The sequence below is a fragment of the Cyprinodon tularosa genome, unplaced genomic scaffold, assembly GCF_016077235.1.
Source record: "Cyprinodon tularosa strain WSP-4 unplaced genomic scaffold, ASM1607723v1 ctg632, whole genome shotgun sequence".
In the NCBI taxonomy this organism is placed as follows: Eukaryota; Metazoa; Chordata; class Actinopteri; order Cyprinodontiformes; family Cyprinodontidae; genus Cyprinodon; species Cyprinodon tularosa.
In genome coordinates this window covers 97075-116249 of record NW_024039377.1, presented here as the reverse complement: position 1 = coordinate 116249, position 19175 = coordinate 97075, and the positions used below count along the sequence as shown (strand labels likewise).

Here is a 19175-nt window from a genome sequence, read left to right as displayed (position 1 = left end):
GAAGCAGTGTAGTTTTACAGCCAAGGGGGGCGTGCTGTGCCTCTTCAGGAAGGTGCTAAGATAGTGGTAGTGTGATTGGGATTGGAATAGCTCCTAAACCACGGCCTTCTCAGCAAGCTAGGTGTGAGCTAGGGTAAAGATGAGAAACCGAAGGGGGCTAGCTAATTAAGGATTTCCGTTTCAGCTCAATTCTTGGTGTGGTGTCTCGATAGGACAGCAAGCTGGTGATAATTAATGAAACAAGTGCCAGAATTTTACCAGTCAGCACTTGGCTGATTTTCTTCAATTTGGGAATACAACAACATTTGGCAGTCTTTTAGGATAGGGTGACTGCTGTGAGTCAGAAGGAACCACACTGTTAAGATCATGGATAGTGGATCAACACTAGCAGCAGTGTATCAAAACATTTAGCATGGCTAAAAGTTATATAATGAACTATCTCGTTAGGAAAACTAAGGTGTGGCTAATTAAAAAAATAAAATAGAGTAGCTATGAGGAGATTATTTTCAAGGAACTCTAAATACTCCATTGTTTCTTACTAGGTGAATTTGGAGAGGTGTACAAGGGTCGTTTGAAGCTGCCTGGTAAGAGGGAGATCTATGTGGCCATCAAGACCCTGAAGGCTGGCTACGTGGATAAGCAAAGACGAGACTTCCTGTCAGAAGCTTCTATCATGGGGCAATTTGACCATCCCAACATTATCCGCCTGGAGGGTGTCGTCACAAAAAGCCGACCAGTTATGATTGTTACAGAGTTTATGGAGAACGGTGCTCTTGACTCGTTCCTAAGGGTAAGTTATCCATATGAAAGCAAGTCGCATGTATTGTATTTGCTTATGGAACTCAAATCAAATATTCATCAAAATGAATTAAGGAAAATAATCTAAAAAAGTTTATGTTGTTATGATGAGACAAATTAAGATGTATTTGATTTTATTTATTTCCACAACAATTTATTTTATCCGCTTTAATTTACTCTACTAACCTTTGAAGCTCATAATAGACTTATCCCTTTATTAATCAAATTTCAGAAGACATGCAGCTTAGCCAATATTCAGCATTTTCTCTTCTTCAATCTCATGGATTGACATTCTATTCCACTTTGATCTACAGTGGGTTTAAATAGGCTCTTTGAAGTTGGCCTCGCTAACTGTCACATCCGACTTGTGTTGCTCTAGATCTCTCCTTACCCTCTTATTTGTTGTTTAGTTTGAAAGGTTCAAAGCCTGTTCTCATGAACATTTAAACAGTGATAAGAGCACCAGGCATTGTGGTCGGATAGATGAATTCTTGTTTGCCAGAGCTCAGAATTTTATTACAATACAAATTAAAAACCAATTTACAATTTGTAAAAAAGGGAGGAAATGGCAAATAATTATATAAGCATATAACACTGCCTTTTTACTGGATTCCCCTCACATATGTGGGTGTTTGAGCGACAACATATCTTGTTCTCTTGTCTTTCCGTGCATATGCCCTGTGGTTGTGTTAATAATTATAAACTGCCAGGCTTTTCTAATTCTGGAGGAGAAGAACATAATCCAAATGAGTTGTCTCGATACATCACAAAATATTGATATTTGGGGCATGTTGTACCTTCCCACTCAAAATCTAATTTGAAAACTCAGCTGAAATGATACATTTTTCATCCTTGTAGCTGTGGATTTGAGGTAAATCTGAATTATGTTAATGTAAGTTATTAAACCTTATTTTAATTTACTATGTGTGCAATGCACTCCAAGGCTCCTATAACCCCAGTTTTTTTTTTTTTTTTAACACTATGGTGTGTAAAGGATAAGACTTAAATGTACAGCAGATTGAATGTTGTTCCACTACAGTATAAAAGTGTAATATGTGGTCAGTATGACTTGAACAGTGATACATATTCACATTCCAGTGTTTTGCAACCATTTATTTGATACAGGATTGTCAGATATGAAAGCCTCACATCTTTCCATCATACTTTTTGCCTTAATTAATAATTATATCTCTATCTTATCTTACCATCACATGTTTCTCCTTACTATTTTTGGCTTGTCCATGATGAAATATGTAATTCCAGTTAAGCTTGAAGATATCCATTTCCTGGCAGCTGATTTATTTATCTTTTTTGGCATTAGACTTTTAAAAAAAAAGAAATATCTAAATTATCCATCCTTCCATCCATCTTATTCCGTTAGGGTCACAATGGGGCCGCTGGCTATCTCCACCAGTCTTTGGGTGAGAGGGTACAGCCTGAACAGGTTGCCAGTCTGTCAAAGGGCAACACTGTGACACACATCCATTCACACACAGACTCACACCTAACGACATTTAGAGAAGCCAATTAATCATGTTTTTGGACTGTCGGAGTACCTGGAGAGAACCCACACATGCACAGGGAGTACATGCAAACTCCATGCAGAAAGACTTGGGCCAGAAATCGAACGAGGAACCTTCTTGCTACAAACCGTGCCACCATCAAGCCCCTGAACTAAATTTATTAATTATAGTTGGCTGCATCTTGAGTGGTCAGTCTTGCAAACATAGCATCTAGTAAGCAATTTTCCTTTAATTTCATCTCTTACCTCCAGCAAAACGATGGTCAGTTTACCGTGATCCAGTTGGTGGGAATGCTTCGGGGCATATCAGCAGGGATGAAATACCTCTCGGAAATGAATTATGTGCATCGAGACCTGGCTGCACGGAACATCCTTGTCAATAGCAACTTGGTGTGCAAAGTTTCTGACTTTGGTCTGTCACGCTATCTGCAAGAAGACACATCGGATCCAAGCTACACCAGCTCTCTAGTGAGTACTTTTAATTCTCTTTTTTAATTTGTTTCTGTGCACTGTGTAATCCTCCTTGACTAATCTAGTAGTTATAATTTAAAGTCCCCATGGATTTTTTTCAAGTGACATGTACAGCAACTTTAAATCACCCTTCCGACCAAAACATGTCAGTCAAGTTTTGACTTTGACAATATCTCTTTCTTTCTCGAAGCCCTTTCACCTTTTCAGAACAATTCATTTTAAAGAACTGTCTCTCTTTTTTATTATAACCACTCTTGTGCTTTTTCCGCTACTGTGCAAATCATGGCCCTGAGGTCTGTCAAGTCTTCATTAGCGTGGAGACAAGCCTCCTCTGGGAAGGCTCCTCTCTTGTTGGTATGCCCAAAGAGCAGAGAAACCAAAGGCCATTGCAGCCTTTCAAAATGACATCTCCTACCTCTTTCTCTCACTCTCTCTTGCCTTCCCTCGTCCTCCTCACTCGCTCCTCATTTATTATTACTGGGTCATCATGGGAGGCTTTGGCTCCTCATTAACTCCTCCACACTACAGATCTGTAATTATTAGCAGCCATCGTTAGTTCATCTTCTGCCTCTTCTTTTCCTAATTCAAAACACACTTTTACCCCCTTAAAAACACACAGGTCCAGGTCATTAGGAAGCCAACAATGTCTCAGGTTGCACAGGCGACTTTAAGTGTTTGTGTGTGCGCACCAGCTTGTATGTAAAAGTCTTTGTGTGTGTTTCTTCCTATGACTGTGCTTGTATTGTCACGTCATTGACTATTCTTAAGTCTTTATTGCAAATTAAGTTGTTTACTGCTTTTTGTGGCACATGTGTTTCTATCTGCTACTGCTTTAAATAGACCTCATTTGTTAGAATATGTCTACACAATAAGGTTACATTTTTAAGATATACAGAAATTACTTGAGAAGTACCTGTACAGTATTGTGATACTCTAATGACTAATATGCTATTTCACACATAGTGAATCGCTTTATTAAGATTATAGTTCACAAAAATATATCCAAAGCTAAGCATGACAACAAGATAGATACTTTTGCATTTTGATATAAATAATTCAATTTTTACCACACCTGTCTAGTAATTGCGGAGAACTTGCTATAACAACTATAAACATGTAGGTAATTTTGATAAAATGATCTCTCATTTATTATACAGAAATATGTTATCAAAACAGTTTAAAGGAAAATTACGGTTTTTAACACTTTTAGCCCATTTTCTGTAGTGTCCAGGATGAAATCGAATGATCGACACCAAAATTTTGACAATTGGTCCTGTCTCTGCTATTTGGCTCATGCAGAATCCCCCCCTGGCTGCTTCAGAATGGCTTCCATAGTGCATGTCCGATAATGTCCTTAAAACAACCTTAAACGTTCTTTTTTTAAAATATGCTACTCACCGGGTCGTCAGCGCTGTTCAATGACGTTCCAAAAAAAGTTTCGTAAAGAAAAAACGTTCCTGTAGTGTTTTATTTAGCATTTTGTAAATCCCATTGAGTTCTGTTGGAATAGTCAATATCCCTCCGCCACCGGAAAACGGAAATGGGGCCTGTTTACGCTTAGTTGTAGTCTTTTCGCAAGGCCCAAGTGTTTCTGCTTCACTCTGTGTACTCCGACGTCGAGGTGCTAACGTCTATGTTAAACACTTTAAAAAACTCTGAAAATGGAATACGAAAGGTGGATTCTTGAGGAGGACATATTGGACTTTGAGTTTGACGGTAGAGGATACCGTCGCCAACTAGTGGTCTGGAGTGTGCTTCAGATTCGAACGGGAAGCGGAAGTTTATAAGCGGTTGTGATGTATCGGAAGAAATAGTTCTGGGATTTACAAAATGCTAAATAAAACAAGACAGGAACGGTTTTTCTTCACGAAACTTTTTTTGGAACGTCATTGAACAGCGCTGACGACCCGGTGAGTAGCATATTTTAAAAAAAGAACGTTTAAGGTTGTTTTAAGGACATTATCGGACATGCACTATGGAAGCCATTCTGAAGCAGCCAGGGGGGGATTCTGCATGAGCCAAATAGCAGAGACAGGACCAATCGTCAAAATTTTGGTGTCGATCATTCGATTTCATCCTGGACACTACAGAAAATGGGCTAAAAGTGTTAAAAACCGGAATTTTCCTTTAACAAAATACAAACATATTTTAATGTTTTAACCCCTTAGACAAATTGGGCCTGTACAGTATTTAGAATCATTTATCAAATTCTTGATTGACTTTAATTGCATATTGATAGGAATGCCTGTAATGCAGTAGCAGATTTTCTAAATGTCTTTAACTTTAAGTAACATGTTTCTATTGTACCTTAGTTTTTAGTTATGTGCTACACATTAATGATGTACAAGTTGAACAGGTTCATGTCAGTGACCACAGCTGCATTTCCTTCTATAAATGTCTTGTCACATACTATGACTATAAAAACATTACCAAACACAAATATATGTTAATATATGTTATTTCACTCACAATGTCTCCTTTAACTTTTATACAGATGACATTCAGCTATCTTGTTCAATTAATTGTTCTTGCAAGTCACTTAAAACAACTTGTCTGAATTATTTTTGTTGTTGTGTTGTTTTATACCACATGGTGACAGCCCAATTGAAATAGTACAGACTTTGCCTGAAAGCCAGACTAGTTAAGGGAAGCTTACCATTTTAAACGAGCCTGTATGTTCTAAGAAGAGTGGTCCAATATACAGTAAGAATTATGCCAGAATATTTCTGAAAACTTCAAAAAGTTCATGGCATTTCTAAGATTAGCTAATAAAAATGTCTAAACATTTTAGATGGGGTGCATTTAATGTATTATTTGGTCCTTAAGTATCAATCCATTCATCCTCTGTTGCTTATCTGTCAGGGTCATGGTTTGTGGCTATGAAAAAATGGTGAGGTACACCCTGGTCAGGTCAGCAGTCCATCCCATGGCAACCCCTAGGCAGAAAACAACACACACCCAAGGGTAATTTAGTGTAACTAATTAAGGTAACTGTCATGATTTCAATTCAGTTCAGTTTATTTATATAGTGCCAGTTCAAAAAAACATCTCAAATCACTTTCCAGAGACAATACTGTAACATTGGTTAGGAAAACCAGTTGACTGCATCCAGTTGATTGACTTGCAAGACCTGCTCCTCCTGGATAGCTTGCAGCAGCAATTTTCAATTGCATTATATCGTTGACTCTTCAGCGATCCCTCAAACCAATCATGCATGTAGCGACAGTGAAGAGGAAAACTCCCTTTTAACAGGAAGAAACCTTTAGCAGAACTGAGCTAAGTGTGAGCGGCCATCTACTGACAGCGACTGGGGCTCAAGGACTAATCCTGACCCTTAGTCCCTAAATCTGGTTTCTAGCCAGAAAGAATATTATGATATTCAAAACAGAATGCAAACTTTTACCCAGAACTGTAGTTGTACCAGAAATGCTTTAATGATTATGTCAGGGTTTTTTTTTTTATCTTGTTTCTCTCACAGTGGATGGTTACACATCAAACAAACAAAAAATATAATTTGGGTTCTCATCTCAAGCAGAAATTTATAAAAATGAAATGCCAGGAATTGCTTGTAGAATAAAATTGGTTTTACAAAAAGGCACCACTGGTTTTATCTCTAAATGTATTTTTTGGTAATAGTTTAGAATTACTGTTTAAAAGGTAGACACCAATATCATTTTTATATGTAATGAAATCATGAAAAACAGGAATACATACTGTACATATTGTCATTCCAAGCTCTTGGTAGATTATTTTTATTCGAAACTACATTTCCAACAAAAAAAAACACCTTTACATTTTTTTATCACTTCTGTCTCGTGATAACATTATTTTTGTTTAACTGCTGGGTTTTAAGTGCATAGGGGCTTTCCCTAAACACAAACATGATTTTGTGAGTCTAACTGAAATGAATTTGTGAACGACCCTTTCACTCTGCGAACGTTTAGATAACATAGCTAAAAATGTCTTAAATATATTTTACAATTTTCTGGTAACATTAAAGACCCTGTATCCCCAGTAAGGTATTTTTTTATTTCCATAAGAAGTTTACCTAAGAAACCCTCTTTAGTTTATGCTGCAAGCAAACAAATCCACTATGGAGGGAAACTACATGTTCACACAATATTTAAGTCTAGAAAACTTAATTTGTGCTTTTTAATCTGAATCAATATGTTAGATCATATGCCTTTTTGGAAAAATATTTTTTTATTATTTTTACAATGCAGGTTTTTTTGTTAATCCATGCATTAAAAATGCAAAATGTAACGTTATAATATAATGGGCAGAAATTACATATCTCCATGAGGCTTGTTACAATTTGAGGCAATTATCACAATATGTGGTCATAGTCGCTTTTTATTGTGGTTTGATATCTGAATTTATTACATATTAAATATTGTGATTTTACCAAGCTTAAGGTAGAAATTGATGTATAATACCCTCATATTTATTTGTGCCACCTTTTATTTCAATCAGCCTTGACCTGTTTCTCACCTACCCCATTCTTTTTTCAAACTGACAGCCTCCAGGGGCCCCACACACTGGTTCACAGAAATACCTGAGAATGAAAAGTTGAATATATTTTACCGAACTGTCATGGGGTTTCTTCTTTTGAAATATCTTCATGGCATACAATGTAAGCATGTACTTCGTGGTGGGACTGTATATCTTATGAATAAATGAATGCAATCCTGAATATCTTATTCTATAGAGGGTTTATTTTAGGATGAGCATCAGAGGTATCAAAACACTTGCAAACCTTGAGATCAAAAACACTTGGGTGTCCTGTGAATTAGTGCCACACAGAGACAAAAAGAGTTCTCTAAATAAACTATGCCCGTCTAAAATTAGGATAGTTAAAAAGGCAATGATATAAAATAAGTTTGAGTTTTGTTTTGCATTTCAAACCATCTTGATGAAAACATTGTACCAACCAATCGGCAAGTGTTGATTGCCAAGGTTGGATGAGCTGTAGTTTTTTCTAAGCCAAAGAGAGCTAATTGCTCCCTAGGAATAGCATGCTTTGTATCCTTGACCCCTGCAGCTAAACCTAGCTAAATAGGTATTACTTAACAACAAAGAGAAGCAGCACCTCAGCTGTTTGCGCTACTGAGCTGGCTAATATAATAGGATTTAAAAGGATTGGGGTATAGATTGTGGTCAGTGTTTTGATGTTCGCTAATGGAAAACTGTACGTACAAGTCTATTTGAAGGCCTTATCTTGAAAAATGACAGACCCAAAGAGCTGTGTGATGGCAAGATACTGAAGGTTATTGACGAGGAGAGATTTAATTTTTAAAGGTACTGTTTTAGCAAAATAAGTCAATTTTGAATTTGATTACAACCCAATATATAGCTAAGTGCTGCATAACATGCTGCCTCTTCTATCCAACTGCAGTTAGGCTATTATATAAATAAAAATCTAACATAAGAAAAACACTTGTAGCTCGAACATGCCTAGAAATGTGAAGACCAGAGAGACCACACACATGGAACGAGCACTGCAGGATGTTTTGGTCCCTTTTGTAATTAAGGTGCATGTATCTCATGTCCTTCACTTTACAGGCTACGTGGTTATGACCTCACACTTTAACCAATCTGTGAGCAAGACCTGCATTGCAGACAAGGACAACAGAATAAGGAAATTAAACTGCACTGACTGTCAGTGATTTACATACTAAGCAATGGCCTCCTCTAGCAAATTCATCACCCCTCTCTCTGCTGCTTTTCTAATTTTTTCTGCAATTCTGGGCACACCAATTACAGAGCCTGCAGTGTGATGCTGGATCATGGTTGGGAGGGCATGCTGGTAATTGTGTTAACCCTGGATGTGGGTTCACTGTGGAGCAGTGTTGTGGAGTTAAAGACAGAAGGAGGCTGTCCTCCCTCTCTGTTGGCTGCTCACCAAAGTCATGATTAATTAGGCTTACAAAACAATACTTGAACTGCACTGGTCTTGCAAAGGTGCCTTGTGTTAATTATTTTAAAGGCTTTAGTCTTTGGATGGATTCATATTCAAGTCACACTTTTGTTTTGCTTTTTGCTTATTTCTTTCCAGCAACACTTCATTTTTTATTTGTTGTTTTGTTATGAACGAACCACCATGTTGGGCAGAATAAAAGACATGAATTTGCATATTTATCGGTTTCCTTTTGAATCCAGTAAATGAGGTATAAGTCCTTAACCGGGTTTGCAAAGATAAAACTTTTGATACGTGTATTCAGCTTAATCCATATTCCATTCTCTAAATTGTATCCATCTATCCATCCATCCATTTTTTGAGATTAACGAGGATTTTTGTTCCAGAGGAACAAATAAACATGTAGTTTAAAGGGATAGTTCAGATTTTTGGACATGAAGTTGTATGAAATGTTCACCGTCTGTAGCTGAGATGTAACAGTGTCACTACAATCACAGTTCCTCTTGCTATGAGAAACGGCTGGTACAGTAATGCATTGGGGAAAGAGTAGTTCTGGTACTGTATGGGGGTGCCAATAAGCAATGTTTTTTACGGTAGAAAAAATATACACTCTGAAGCGTAGGTGCGGAAGACAGTTACTGAGGAGAGAAATAATTAAAGATTTAGTGTTAACAGCTATCAACACAGCCGGACAGTTAAGTTGTTTACAAAAGTGAACTATTAGGCCATTATATGTAATATGTACAATATGTACCAGTCCTACATAATGTATATGTCCTTTATATATAACCACAGCTCAAACACCTACCTAGGGTTGTGACACAGCCCCACATCTCAGCTGTTGTAAACAAGTAGACAAGCGTTTTTTTAAACAAAATAGAAGATAGTGAAAATAACGTTGACAAAGGATGAAGAAGGTAATGGTTTGAAAAGTGGCTTTTTTAATAACTGTTTTAATTTATCTCTAGAAACCATGTTGGTTATACTCCTTTAGGCTGGTGAAGATTCTCTGTCATCCAGGACATAGTCATTCCAAAAAAGTTAAAAAACAAACCACTGGACTTTGTTCTCCAAGAGTGAAGACATTCCCCTCCCCATCCGGACAGCTTTCTCAATTTAAAATGTCTGGAGTAACGTTGAGTTCCAGGCTTACGTATAGAGTAGCCCAACAAAAGCCTTGTTATAGCTTAGAAAACAGGTCCAGCACCTGCAAAAGCCCAATGTAAAGGGGAGTCGTTAGGGTCGTTGTAGGCCATGCTAAACAGGCGAGATGTTTGATTCCCTACATGGCGATGAGGATTGAGATGATAGTGGTGATGAATCAATTCTAACCCCAGGCTCACACAGACTCCGGTCTTACCGTTGCGGTGCGGTGGGTGCGGCGCCGCAGTGATTCCAAGTCATTAAAAAGACGTAAACCTCTCTCACTGGCTGCTGAGCTGTCCGGCTGCGGTTACCGAGACACTCCGGCGCTGCAGAAAATTCCGCAAGAAAGCCTTCCTTGCGGCGTGCCGGAGCCCTCCGCAACAAGCTCTCGCAAATATCCTTATTTGGGCCATGTTATCGCGTGAAGTTACGTGAACTGACTTTGTTTCGAGTAAATTCTGGATGCTACCCACTCAGGAAACTTGGAATACATTGGACGAGCAGTATGGAGGAATATTGAAACGTTTTTGGTGGACTTTTATGGACCTTTCTGCCTCGGCACTGGGCACCTCCATTATTTGAATGTCAGCAGACAGCAAGAAGCCTCCCAGATCTCCAGATGCATTTGAGATATCAAAAAAGTACTCCAGAGTGTTGTTCAGCATGGGGGTGAGTAGAAAATGAAGGCTAATCATGTTTTGGGTGTACTATTCCTTTAAGGTTGTTTTTTCTCTCTTAACATAAATGGCTTCCTCCACACCACTTTAAAACCACCTGTCTTCTTTGTCCAAAATGTAAACATCTTGGTCCTCAAACGAATGTCCTTTGACCTTAAGGTGTAGGTGGACAGCAGAGTCTTGTCCCGAGGAGGTAGCTTGACTGTGTTCAGCCATGCGTCTCTGGAGAGGTTATTTGGTTTCTCCAGTATAAAAAATCTGCATATTCCTCACTGCATAGAACTGCATACACCACTCCGCTCACCTTAGCTCTCTCCACTCCCTTACCTTCAGCACAATCACTGCCTCTCCCCAGCACTCACAGCTGACACTGCCTTCAGTCAGAATGCACCTTTACAGACAGTCCCCTCTGTGTCTTTAAACGTGTTTGTGTTTTTGCTATTGTATTTGTTTGTGTCACTGATGCTGAGAAAGGCTGAAATGCATGGTCACATAAAGCCTGTAACAAAGCTATCCGTCAAATCCCTGTGACCTGAATGACATTCTTTCAGCTTCACCTCAGTGCTTACACTATTGGGACTGCCCTGCTGTTTCTATTGTTTGTTTGTTTGCCATCACTGTTATTACTTTAAAGGCAAAAGCAAACACAATAACATGCATCTTTGTTAGCTGTACATTAATTATAAACTCACAGTTCAGGAGATAAAATCAGTGAATAAGGTGAAAGTGTATAACAACAATATGGATGTTTTTTTTTTTCTCTGCATTTTTATTTTTCTGCATTATCGTTGTAGAGAAACACAACCACAGTCCTTTGACATAGCACTTTTAACTCACTTAACACCATAAAAGCTGACTGTATCTCATTTGTAGTTGTACAGAAGGCAACACTCCCCTTTCAAGGATGTCTTTACTTTTCCTTAACAATGATCAAACATGATCTGCTTCTGGAGATGAAACCAATCAAACTGAAAATGTTTTTTTCTTTCATCTTAATTTGATGTCTAAAGGGAAAACTTGTCTTATTACAGCAGAGATTAAGATGAATGAAGCAGCATTTCATCTCCACTGGTTGATATAAGAAGAGGCATAGGCAAGAGTTCACATGTTATGAAGCAGTTTTAGGTGGTAAGAAAAAAAGAAGAAACATAATACATACCTTGTCTCTCCAACAAAGTGTACTCTTTTGGATAAATTACTCTTCTGAGATTTATACCTTCTGTCCTATTTGCACAGTCAGTATAAGCAGGGCTTTGATTTGCCATCTGTGACGGTTTGTCTGTATTTGCATTCTCACAATGAAACAAGTCATGCTCACATAATACTGCTTACTAAATCAGAGGAAGATGTACCTGATTTATTTGAAGGGTCTCTATAAAGGTGCACCAATGCAGAATCCTAAATGAAAGAGGAGAGATTTATTATTCTGGTTTATCAAAACCAGACTTTTTCAAACAGTGGTATCAGCAGCCAATATTTGTTTCTCTTGACTGTGTTAACTTCTGGATTTAAAAAAAAATGAGGGTGAAGAAATCAAAACTCAATATTGCCTTTATCTCTTTATTAATCCAAGTTAATCTAAGGGTACATAGTATTTATGTTTCTGGGTAGTGGCACTGTCTATAGGGGTAGAGATGTGGTCCAGTAAAATATTGAACATCATTGAAACAGGGGAGATAGTCATATTGTCCAATGTGGGAGAGGGGTGTTGCTTTGTATGATCAAGTTTGGAGTTGAGATGGTCCAAAATCATGTCCCATCCAGTGTGGTAGGAGACATGTTGATGAAATCTTGGGAGGACTGTCTTCAAGTGGGAGTGGTTGAAGTCATCCATCCCATCCATCCATTTTCTGTAACGCTTATCCCTGCTTAACCCAGAAAGTTCTTGCTGTAAGGAAGCAGTGCTAGCCACTGTGCACTTTGCAGTCACCATGAGCAATAAACGCAGCCTAAGGTTGTATGATCTAGTGCTTGCTAATGGCTGCATAAGGTTTGTTCATGTCCAGGTTAGCAATAGCATCCACAGGTATATGCTGTGATGACAATGATGGAAGGGAATTATCTGCAATAATCAGATCAGTAGCTTACCACATTAGGTAAGCAGTATCTCTCACTAGTAGATGAGTGTTATTTATGTAAATACACAAACCTCTACCTCTGATGTTGTCACAGTCATTTTCTGTCCTGTTGGCTGAGTGTGTGAAACATCCTGTTAACTCAATAGCACTGTCTGGGCAACCATTGTTTAGTCATGTCTCAGTGAAAAAATAATTAACAGCCTAAAATTTGGTTATGAATGTCTAAAGTTGAGGACAAAAAATGGAACATTTATAAATTGAACGATTAAATGACCACATGCTAATGCCTAATTCTAAGATTTTGTCTCTGTAACAGTGCGCTTCTGAACAACCCTTACAGTAAAAAAAAAACAACAACAGGCTTTTCAGCATTTCCCAGTGCATGTCCCAGTTAGATTGGTGATTGTAATTTCTTATTTCCCAAATTCTCTAAAGGATCAGGGCCAAGGTCAACTTCTAAAATTAGATTTTAACACAGAAGACAGATAGATACTAGTTGGATTATATTTCATGGTAAAATCTATGCTATAAAAACGGCCCGGTTTTAACACTTTGAAAAAACGATATGAACTATAATTATAAAGTAAATGCATTTCAGTTTTACCAGTTCTGGTGGACATAAAAAAACATGTTGATAAATAAAAATAAAAAATCCGGAAGTGATCTTTTGGGACATTCAAATTTTAGAGACTGTAAGATTGATGAATAGAGATTTTTCAAACTTAGGGTATATTCTCTAGTTCACCTATCATCCACTCTCTAAAGAAGGTGATCCTTGTTGAATGTGAAACAGTTTAGTATCTGTGAAATGCATAATTCACTGATTAAATGTTTCTCTCGAATTTAAACATTTTTTTTATTTCATACAGTACATGTTGGAATACGTGTTTTAGTTTTCATCAGACGTCATTGAAAAGAAAGCGAGAAAACTCACTGAGTGACTTAATTTTTTTTTTCTTTTCTTTGAGCTATTTTCTCTAAATCCCTCTGTCACTCATCCTTTCTGCCTCTTACTGCACTTACCCTTCACTGTCTTTTTCATTCTGTTTGGGCAGACATCCAGGGCAGATCGTTGCACTCAGGATTTCATTAAAACTATGTTGATGGAGCACTCTGCCCAGCCTAAGTAAATGTGCTCAAGCCCATTTGAGTGTGCATTGTTTGGAAATAGATTACTGAAGTTGGTGGAGTAAAGACATGGAGGGGAGGAGGGGGGCAGCTAGAAAGTTTTACATAGTTGACTCTCCAGATGGCTTAGAAAGTTGATTCAGAGTCCCTAAATGGCTCATATGAGAGGGAAAAAACTGGGTAAAAACAAGAAGCAATGGGCTCTTCTACAACAAGCTTATCTGGAAGATGGTAGTGACAACTGTTCAGTGTTCTGTGACGGGTATTTGTGTTCTAAATTTTGCCACTTTTCCCATACCGCTTATGGTTGACAGTCTACATGAAGTGATCTGCATATTAGTAGATTCACAGCTCACACTATCCTAAAATTCCTGACAGGTGTATTGTGTCCTGACCTCATGTAACACATTTATAAGAGACACCACATGCCACCTGACTACAAAATATTTATCTTTTGTTTTTCAGCCCCAGTTTTCAAAAGGAAATATTTATCTTAGGACAATAACTCTGAAACTGACAGTTCCCACACATTCGCTTTACTGTGACATTTCAGACTTATCACAAGCTGTCACAGCTGGTCACTACCTGTCAGAGGCAGCCACAACCAGGTGGAGCCAGTCACGTTCTTTAATCTCCCTATGTTGATGCAAAGATTAAAACGTGCTAAAATGTAGGCTTAAGGTTTTCTGGCCTAAAAGTTTGTGCAAATAAACCTAGATCTATCATCCACCATAAAAGAAGGAACTGAGTTGTTTTTCAGTTTTTTCATCTTCATTCACATATATTTCATGATTTCACATCCTTATGAAGACTTGCTTTTTATTTTAAGTGCCGAACTCATCAAGCAGAAAATGGAACCACCCGATATAGCTCAAAAATCAAGCACTGTGTGTCACCTACTTTAGTTATTATCCAGAGAGTTTGTGGGGTATATCATTGGATTTTTCTCCATTCGAGGTTGAGAAGTTTTGCTGCTGCAGTGACTATGAACTCTGGCTCATCTCCAGAGTCTGAGGTAGCTGTCCGAGATAGGAGTAGCAATATTTCTATGCAGTACTATCAGAAAACACATTCCTCTGTAAACACCAGAATATAGGTTTTCTGGGTATAAAATCAGCCCAAACTCTTTATGTTTTAGGTCATTTAAGGTTACCAAAATAGTATTCAAATTCCTAAAACCTGAATTTTTAGTTTTTATTCTATTAATTAAAATTTGAACTTTACATGCAACAATAATATAATGTAATAAAGCAATACACAGTATGTTTTTGTATTTTATACATTTGGAAAGGCCAGTATGACAATATAATGGCTTTGCTACCTTGCGATAGGTTAATTTTGATGAACACAAAGCTTAAATATGCTAATTTAGTGCCTTTATTCACAGTGAAACAACTCTGTCAAAATTACTCAAAAGCTACAAGGAAAGAAGGAGTACAGTTTGCAAATGATTAAAGTTAACAAAGGCTTTTGTTTTTGGGGCATTATCTGACAAAGTTACATCTGTTCTGTCAGGAGCTGCTAGAGGGAAATCTTATACATATGAGTCACATATTATGGTTTTAAGACAATGCGACAAAATTCTAAGAAACTGTCTGTTAGCTACAGAATTTAAAGAAAGTTTTCCCTCTCATTATTTTTTGCATTTGCAAATATAAATAATTTTTAATTCCTAATTGATCTAGGAGACAAGTTAAATAAGTCCAAGGGAATGTTTGTTTGATGGTGGAAAGAAGCTAGTTATTAAACCTTTTATACACTCTAAAAAAAAAATCTCTAAAAAAAAAAATCTGGTTTGATCACCACAGAGCTTCCATCATATTAAAAGCTCTTCAGTGAGTATGAATTCTATGCTTGTTTTTATTTTCTGTCTTCAGTGCCTAGATTTCAATGGCACAATGTATTTAGTGCTGAAGAAAGTCACTGTTTTTGCCCACCCCCTTTACCTTTCCCATGTTCATGATTTATTTAGCACTTCATGTTCTTAAGGAAGGGTTTTGGTAGAGATAACATGGCACAGAGGAGTAATTACTAAGAGGTGTGCATAGACATATGTGACTCAGTTGACTTGAAAATAATATAACTAATGTCTGTCCCACTGGTAGTGTGAAAACAGCTTTACTCCAAGCTATACTCTAGCTATTACAGCAACTCCCAGCTCCTATCTTAATAGGGTCCTGAGGCAACAGACCAGATGTACAAACTGAGGAAAACACGTAATGTCAAAGAGGGATTATAATGGACATTTTGCTCTGAGGAAGTTCTTTTTTTCTCGGTTACTCTGCATTTATCACCACAGTTGCATGCTTATTCAAGCACTGTATTTGGCATGAGGCATTTATCCAGAAAGAAAGATGATTGACCATTTTAAATGTTGCTACACATTATTTTGCTCAGGTTTCTATATCTTTTCCTGCTCTCAGACATAAGAAAGAGCAAGATACCTGTTCCAATATTTTAGTCCAACAAAGAAATTTTGATATAAACTGAATTGATATGCAGAAAAAATGTATTAAAGGAATTTAAATCAGTGCATTTTATACAGCCTGTATTCACTTATCGATCTCCTCCTCTGATACATGTTTTCCTTGCATTCACCTAACAACATTGCTAAACTAGTTGGTTTTTCATTGCTTTACCCACTTTTTATTTTAAAACATGCTTTTGTGTCTAGTGAGAATCCCTTTAGTTTAGTGTTTATATCTGCAGAGTATAGATGCTTTTTTAGTTGGTAAGGATTATGACGCATTTCGGTAGGAGGAACATAGCTAGAGGCAGAAAGATTCCCTCCAGCACTTTGACAAAGGTATTCAGTGAGTTTTGTCAGTTTGTTTTTCATAAGAGCAGTAGAAAATGGTTGTATATGCATAAATATATATATATATATATATATATATATATATATATATATATATATATATATATATATATATATATATATATATGCCATATTATTCCGGGAGAAGGGTAGTTATTTTGAAAAGTTATGTTTAACAAATCCAACCAGATTGGCTGACCTGTATACAATCACTTAATGGATGGACAATCTGACAGGATTAGTTCTGGCTGAATGGCCAGACATCTACACCTAGCTAGCTGAATAACTGAGTGTATAAAATAAAGAGAAACAGGGGGCTATCTGACTTTCTACTTAGCTGGAACAAGGACAGAAAACAACCATTATACTGTTGCAAACAACCATTATACTGTTGCAAACAACCATTATACTGTTGCAGGCTTGGGTGTATAAAAAAAAAAAAAAAAATATTGTCAGTGAACTGCACTTGTATAGTTGGGTGAGTAACATTACTTAACCAAACCATAATAATAATACTAATAATTACTTTTCATGAAGTGTATGCTGCATACATGGGCACGTTGGATGATGTTTTCTGTTCAGTCAAATTTTTTCTGCCAGTGTCAGAAGGTATGCGATTTGAAATTGTCTATATTTTGTCAATTCTGGGAAACCAACAATATAATAAGACGCTATTTAAGCTCCTAGTGTAGCTGACCCTGTGCTAATTTGTACTGGCCACCCCAAGTTTTTATGTATATGTTACATTACTTGTATAGTAACTTATTGATGTGGGTACAATTTGGCTTCCTCACTATTATTACACCACCCTCATCCGAACCGTTGATGTAAGGTGGACCCATATTTTCTTGTTTACCTTAAAATCCCACCTATTTCATCAGAGAAGGCAAAATTCTTAAGGCAAGTTCTTCGCTGGCAGGTTCAGCATCCAATATTTTCTTCTCCTGCTAAAGGTGAACCCTTCAGCTACAGGGTTCAATGCTCTCTGTAGGCAGATCCTGCATTCGGCAGACCTTGGCTCTCTGGTTGTGGAAAAGCAAACCGGTTGTTCTTCATTTAAAAGCTGGCTCTAGCACCAGTACTGGTAAAGAACAAAAGAGGTTCCCAAATGAGGCAGTGATGTTAGAGTATTGTGTGTCATTCCATTTACTGAATTTCTATCATGTGATATCACCAAATTCTTTTTCTATATGGAGCAAATAAAATCTGTGAGCAAACAGAATTGCCCTGAGAGCACAGGTTATAATCCCACAGAGGTTCATAGCATCAGCTTATAAACTTGAGCCAAACATGTTTGAGACATTACAAAGAAAAACAGTCTTGAGGTATAGCAGAGAATATTTGTTTGTAAGTTATTTTTTATTCAGAGCAGGACCATATTGGTCTTTTAAACTTGTTTTAATTTTCCCTTTTTTTAAATGTAGCACTTTGTAGCACTTTGAGATTTGAAGTCAAATGTAAAGTGCGTTATAAATAAAATTCATTATTATTATTATTATTATATTTGGAATTAAAAATAAAAACTTCCACTCATAGCTATGCTCCTATGGTTTTAAATAAATAGCCCAACAAATAGCAGCCGCTGTAAACTGTAATTTATCACAATGCGGTGTTCTTATTCATGTATTAAAACTCTTCACATCAGTACAACAACACTGACCTGCAGAACATGGATTATGGTACAAATGTATGCATTATCAAAAAAGGAAGATTTCAGAAATAAGAATGTTATTTGTAAAGACCCCAAACAACTATTATCTATGTGTTATTCTCTTCACTCTGGGTGGTCTGCGTCTGTTCCTCTAGGGATTGTTTCCAGCAGCGGCTTATCTCCAAATGCTCAGGTTCAGTTAATTGGCATTATTAAGCTTGTGGCGAGCTAAATTCAGATCTGAATGGAGGGAGTAGAGGGGTACGATCAGGAATGTACGTGTCTGTCTGCCTAGTTAGACGTGTGGGAGTGAACGCTCTAACATCTCTGTCTGTGAATTTGTTGCCAGCTGAGACTGTTTTTGTGTGTGCATGGAATTTAAAGCAAGAGGCTATCAATTTTATTCAGAAAGGCACGTGGCATGCCTTAGGCCCTGGTAGCCCAATTATAGCCAGAGACGCTCAATGAAAGAGCAGAAGCCCATATCTATCTTCCTTTCTTTAGATAGAAGACAAGACAGTAGTAAATGTAATGTCGGTCGATGACTGAGACAGAAGCAGAAACTTTTGAATGCTTTTGCTTTAAGTGAATGAATACACAAGGTGGATGAACAAAGTAAAAATATTAGAGTATTATTCAAGATAGGGCTTGTACTATTCTGGGTAACATGACTTAATATATTTTAATAGAAGTGTAAATTATATTTATTTTATCGAAACTTTGAAATATCTCTAATTTTTCAACTGTCTGCTTTCTTTTTAGGGTGGTAAAATCCCAGTGAGGTGGACAGCACCAGAGGCCATCGCTTACAGAAAGTTCACCTCAGCCAGTGATGTGTGGAGTTACGGTATTGTCATGTGGGAGGTGATGTCATACGGAGAGAGGCCTTACTGGGACATGTCTAACCAGGATGTAAGTGCTATAAAATATAGAGACTCATAAGTTTTATGTGATGCATTTTACTTTGAA

The 19175-nt window shown here is 37.3% G+C and overlaps 1 protein-coding gene across 2 annotated transcripts in view; it reads left to right on the top strand.

Annotated features, from left to right (window-relative positions):
- LOC119798658 (ephrin type-B receptor 1-B) overlaps window positions 1-19175 on the top strand; it is a 238211-nt gene that overhangs the window by 206628 nt on the left and 12408 nt on the right. For both annotated transcript variants that reach the window (XM_038308216.1, XM_038308215.1), the window contains exons 11-13: window positions 543-790; window positions 2573-2788; window positions 18969-19118. In XM_038308216.1, the coding sequence (XP_038164144.1) occupies window positions 543-790; window positions 2573-2788; window positions 18969-19118 (614 nt within the window). The remainder of the gene's footprint in view (window positions 1-542; window positions 791-2572; window positions 2789-18968; window positions 19119-19175) is intronic.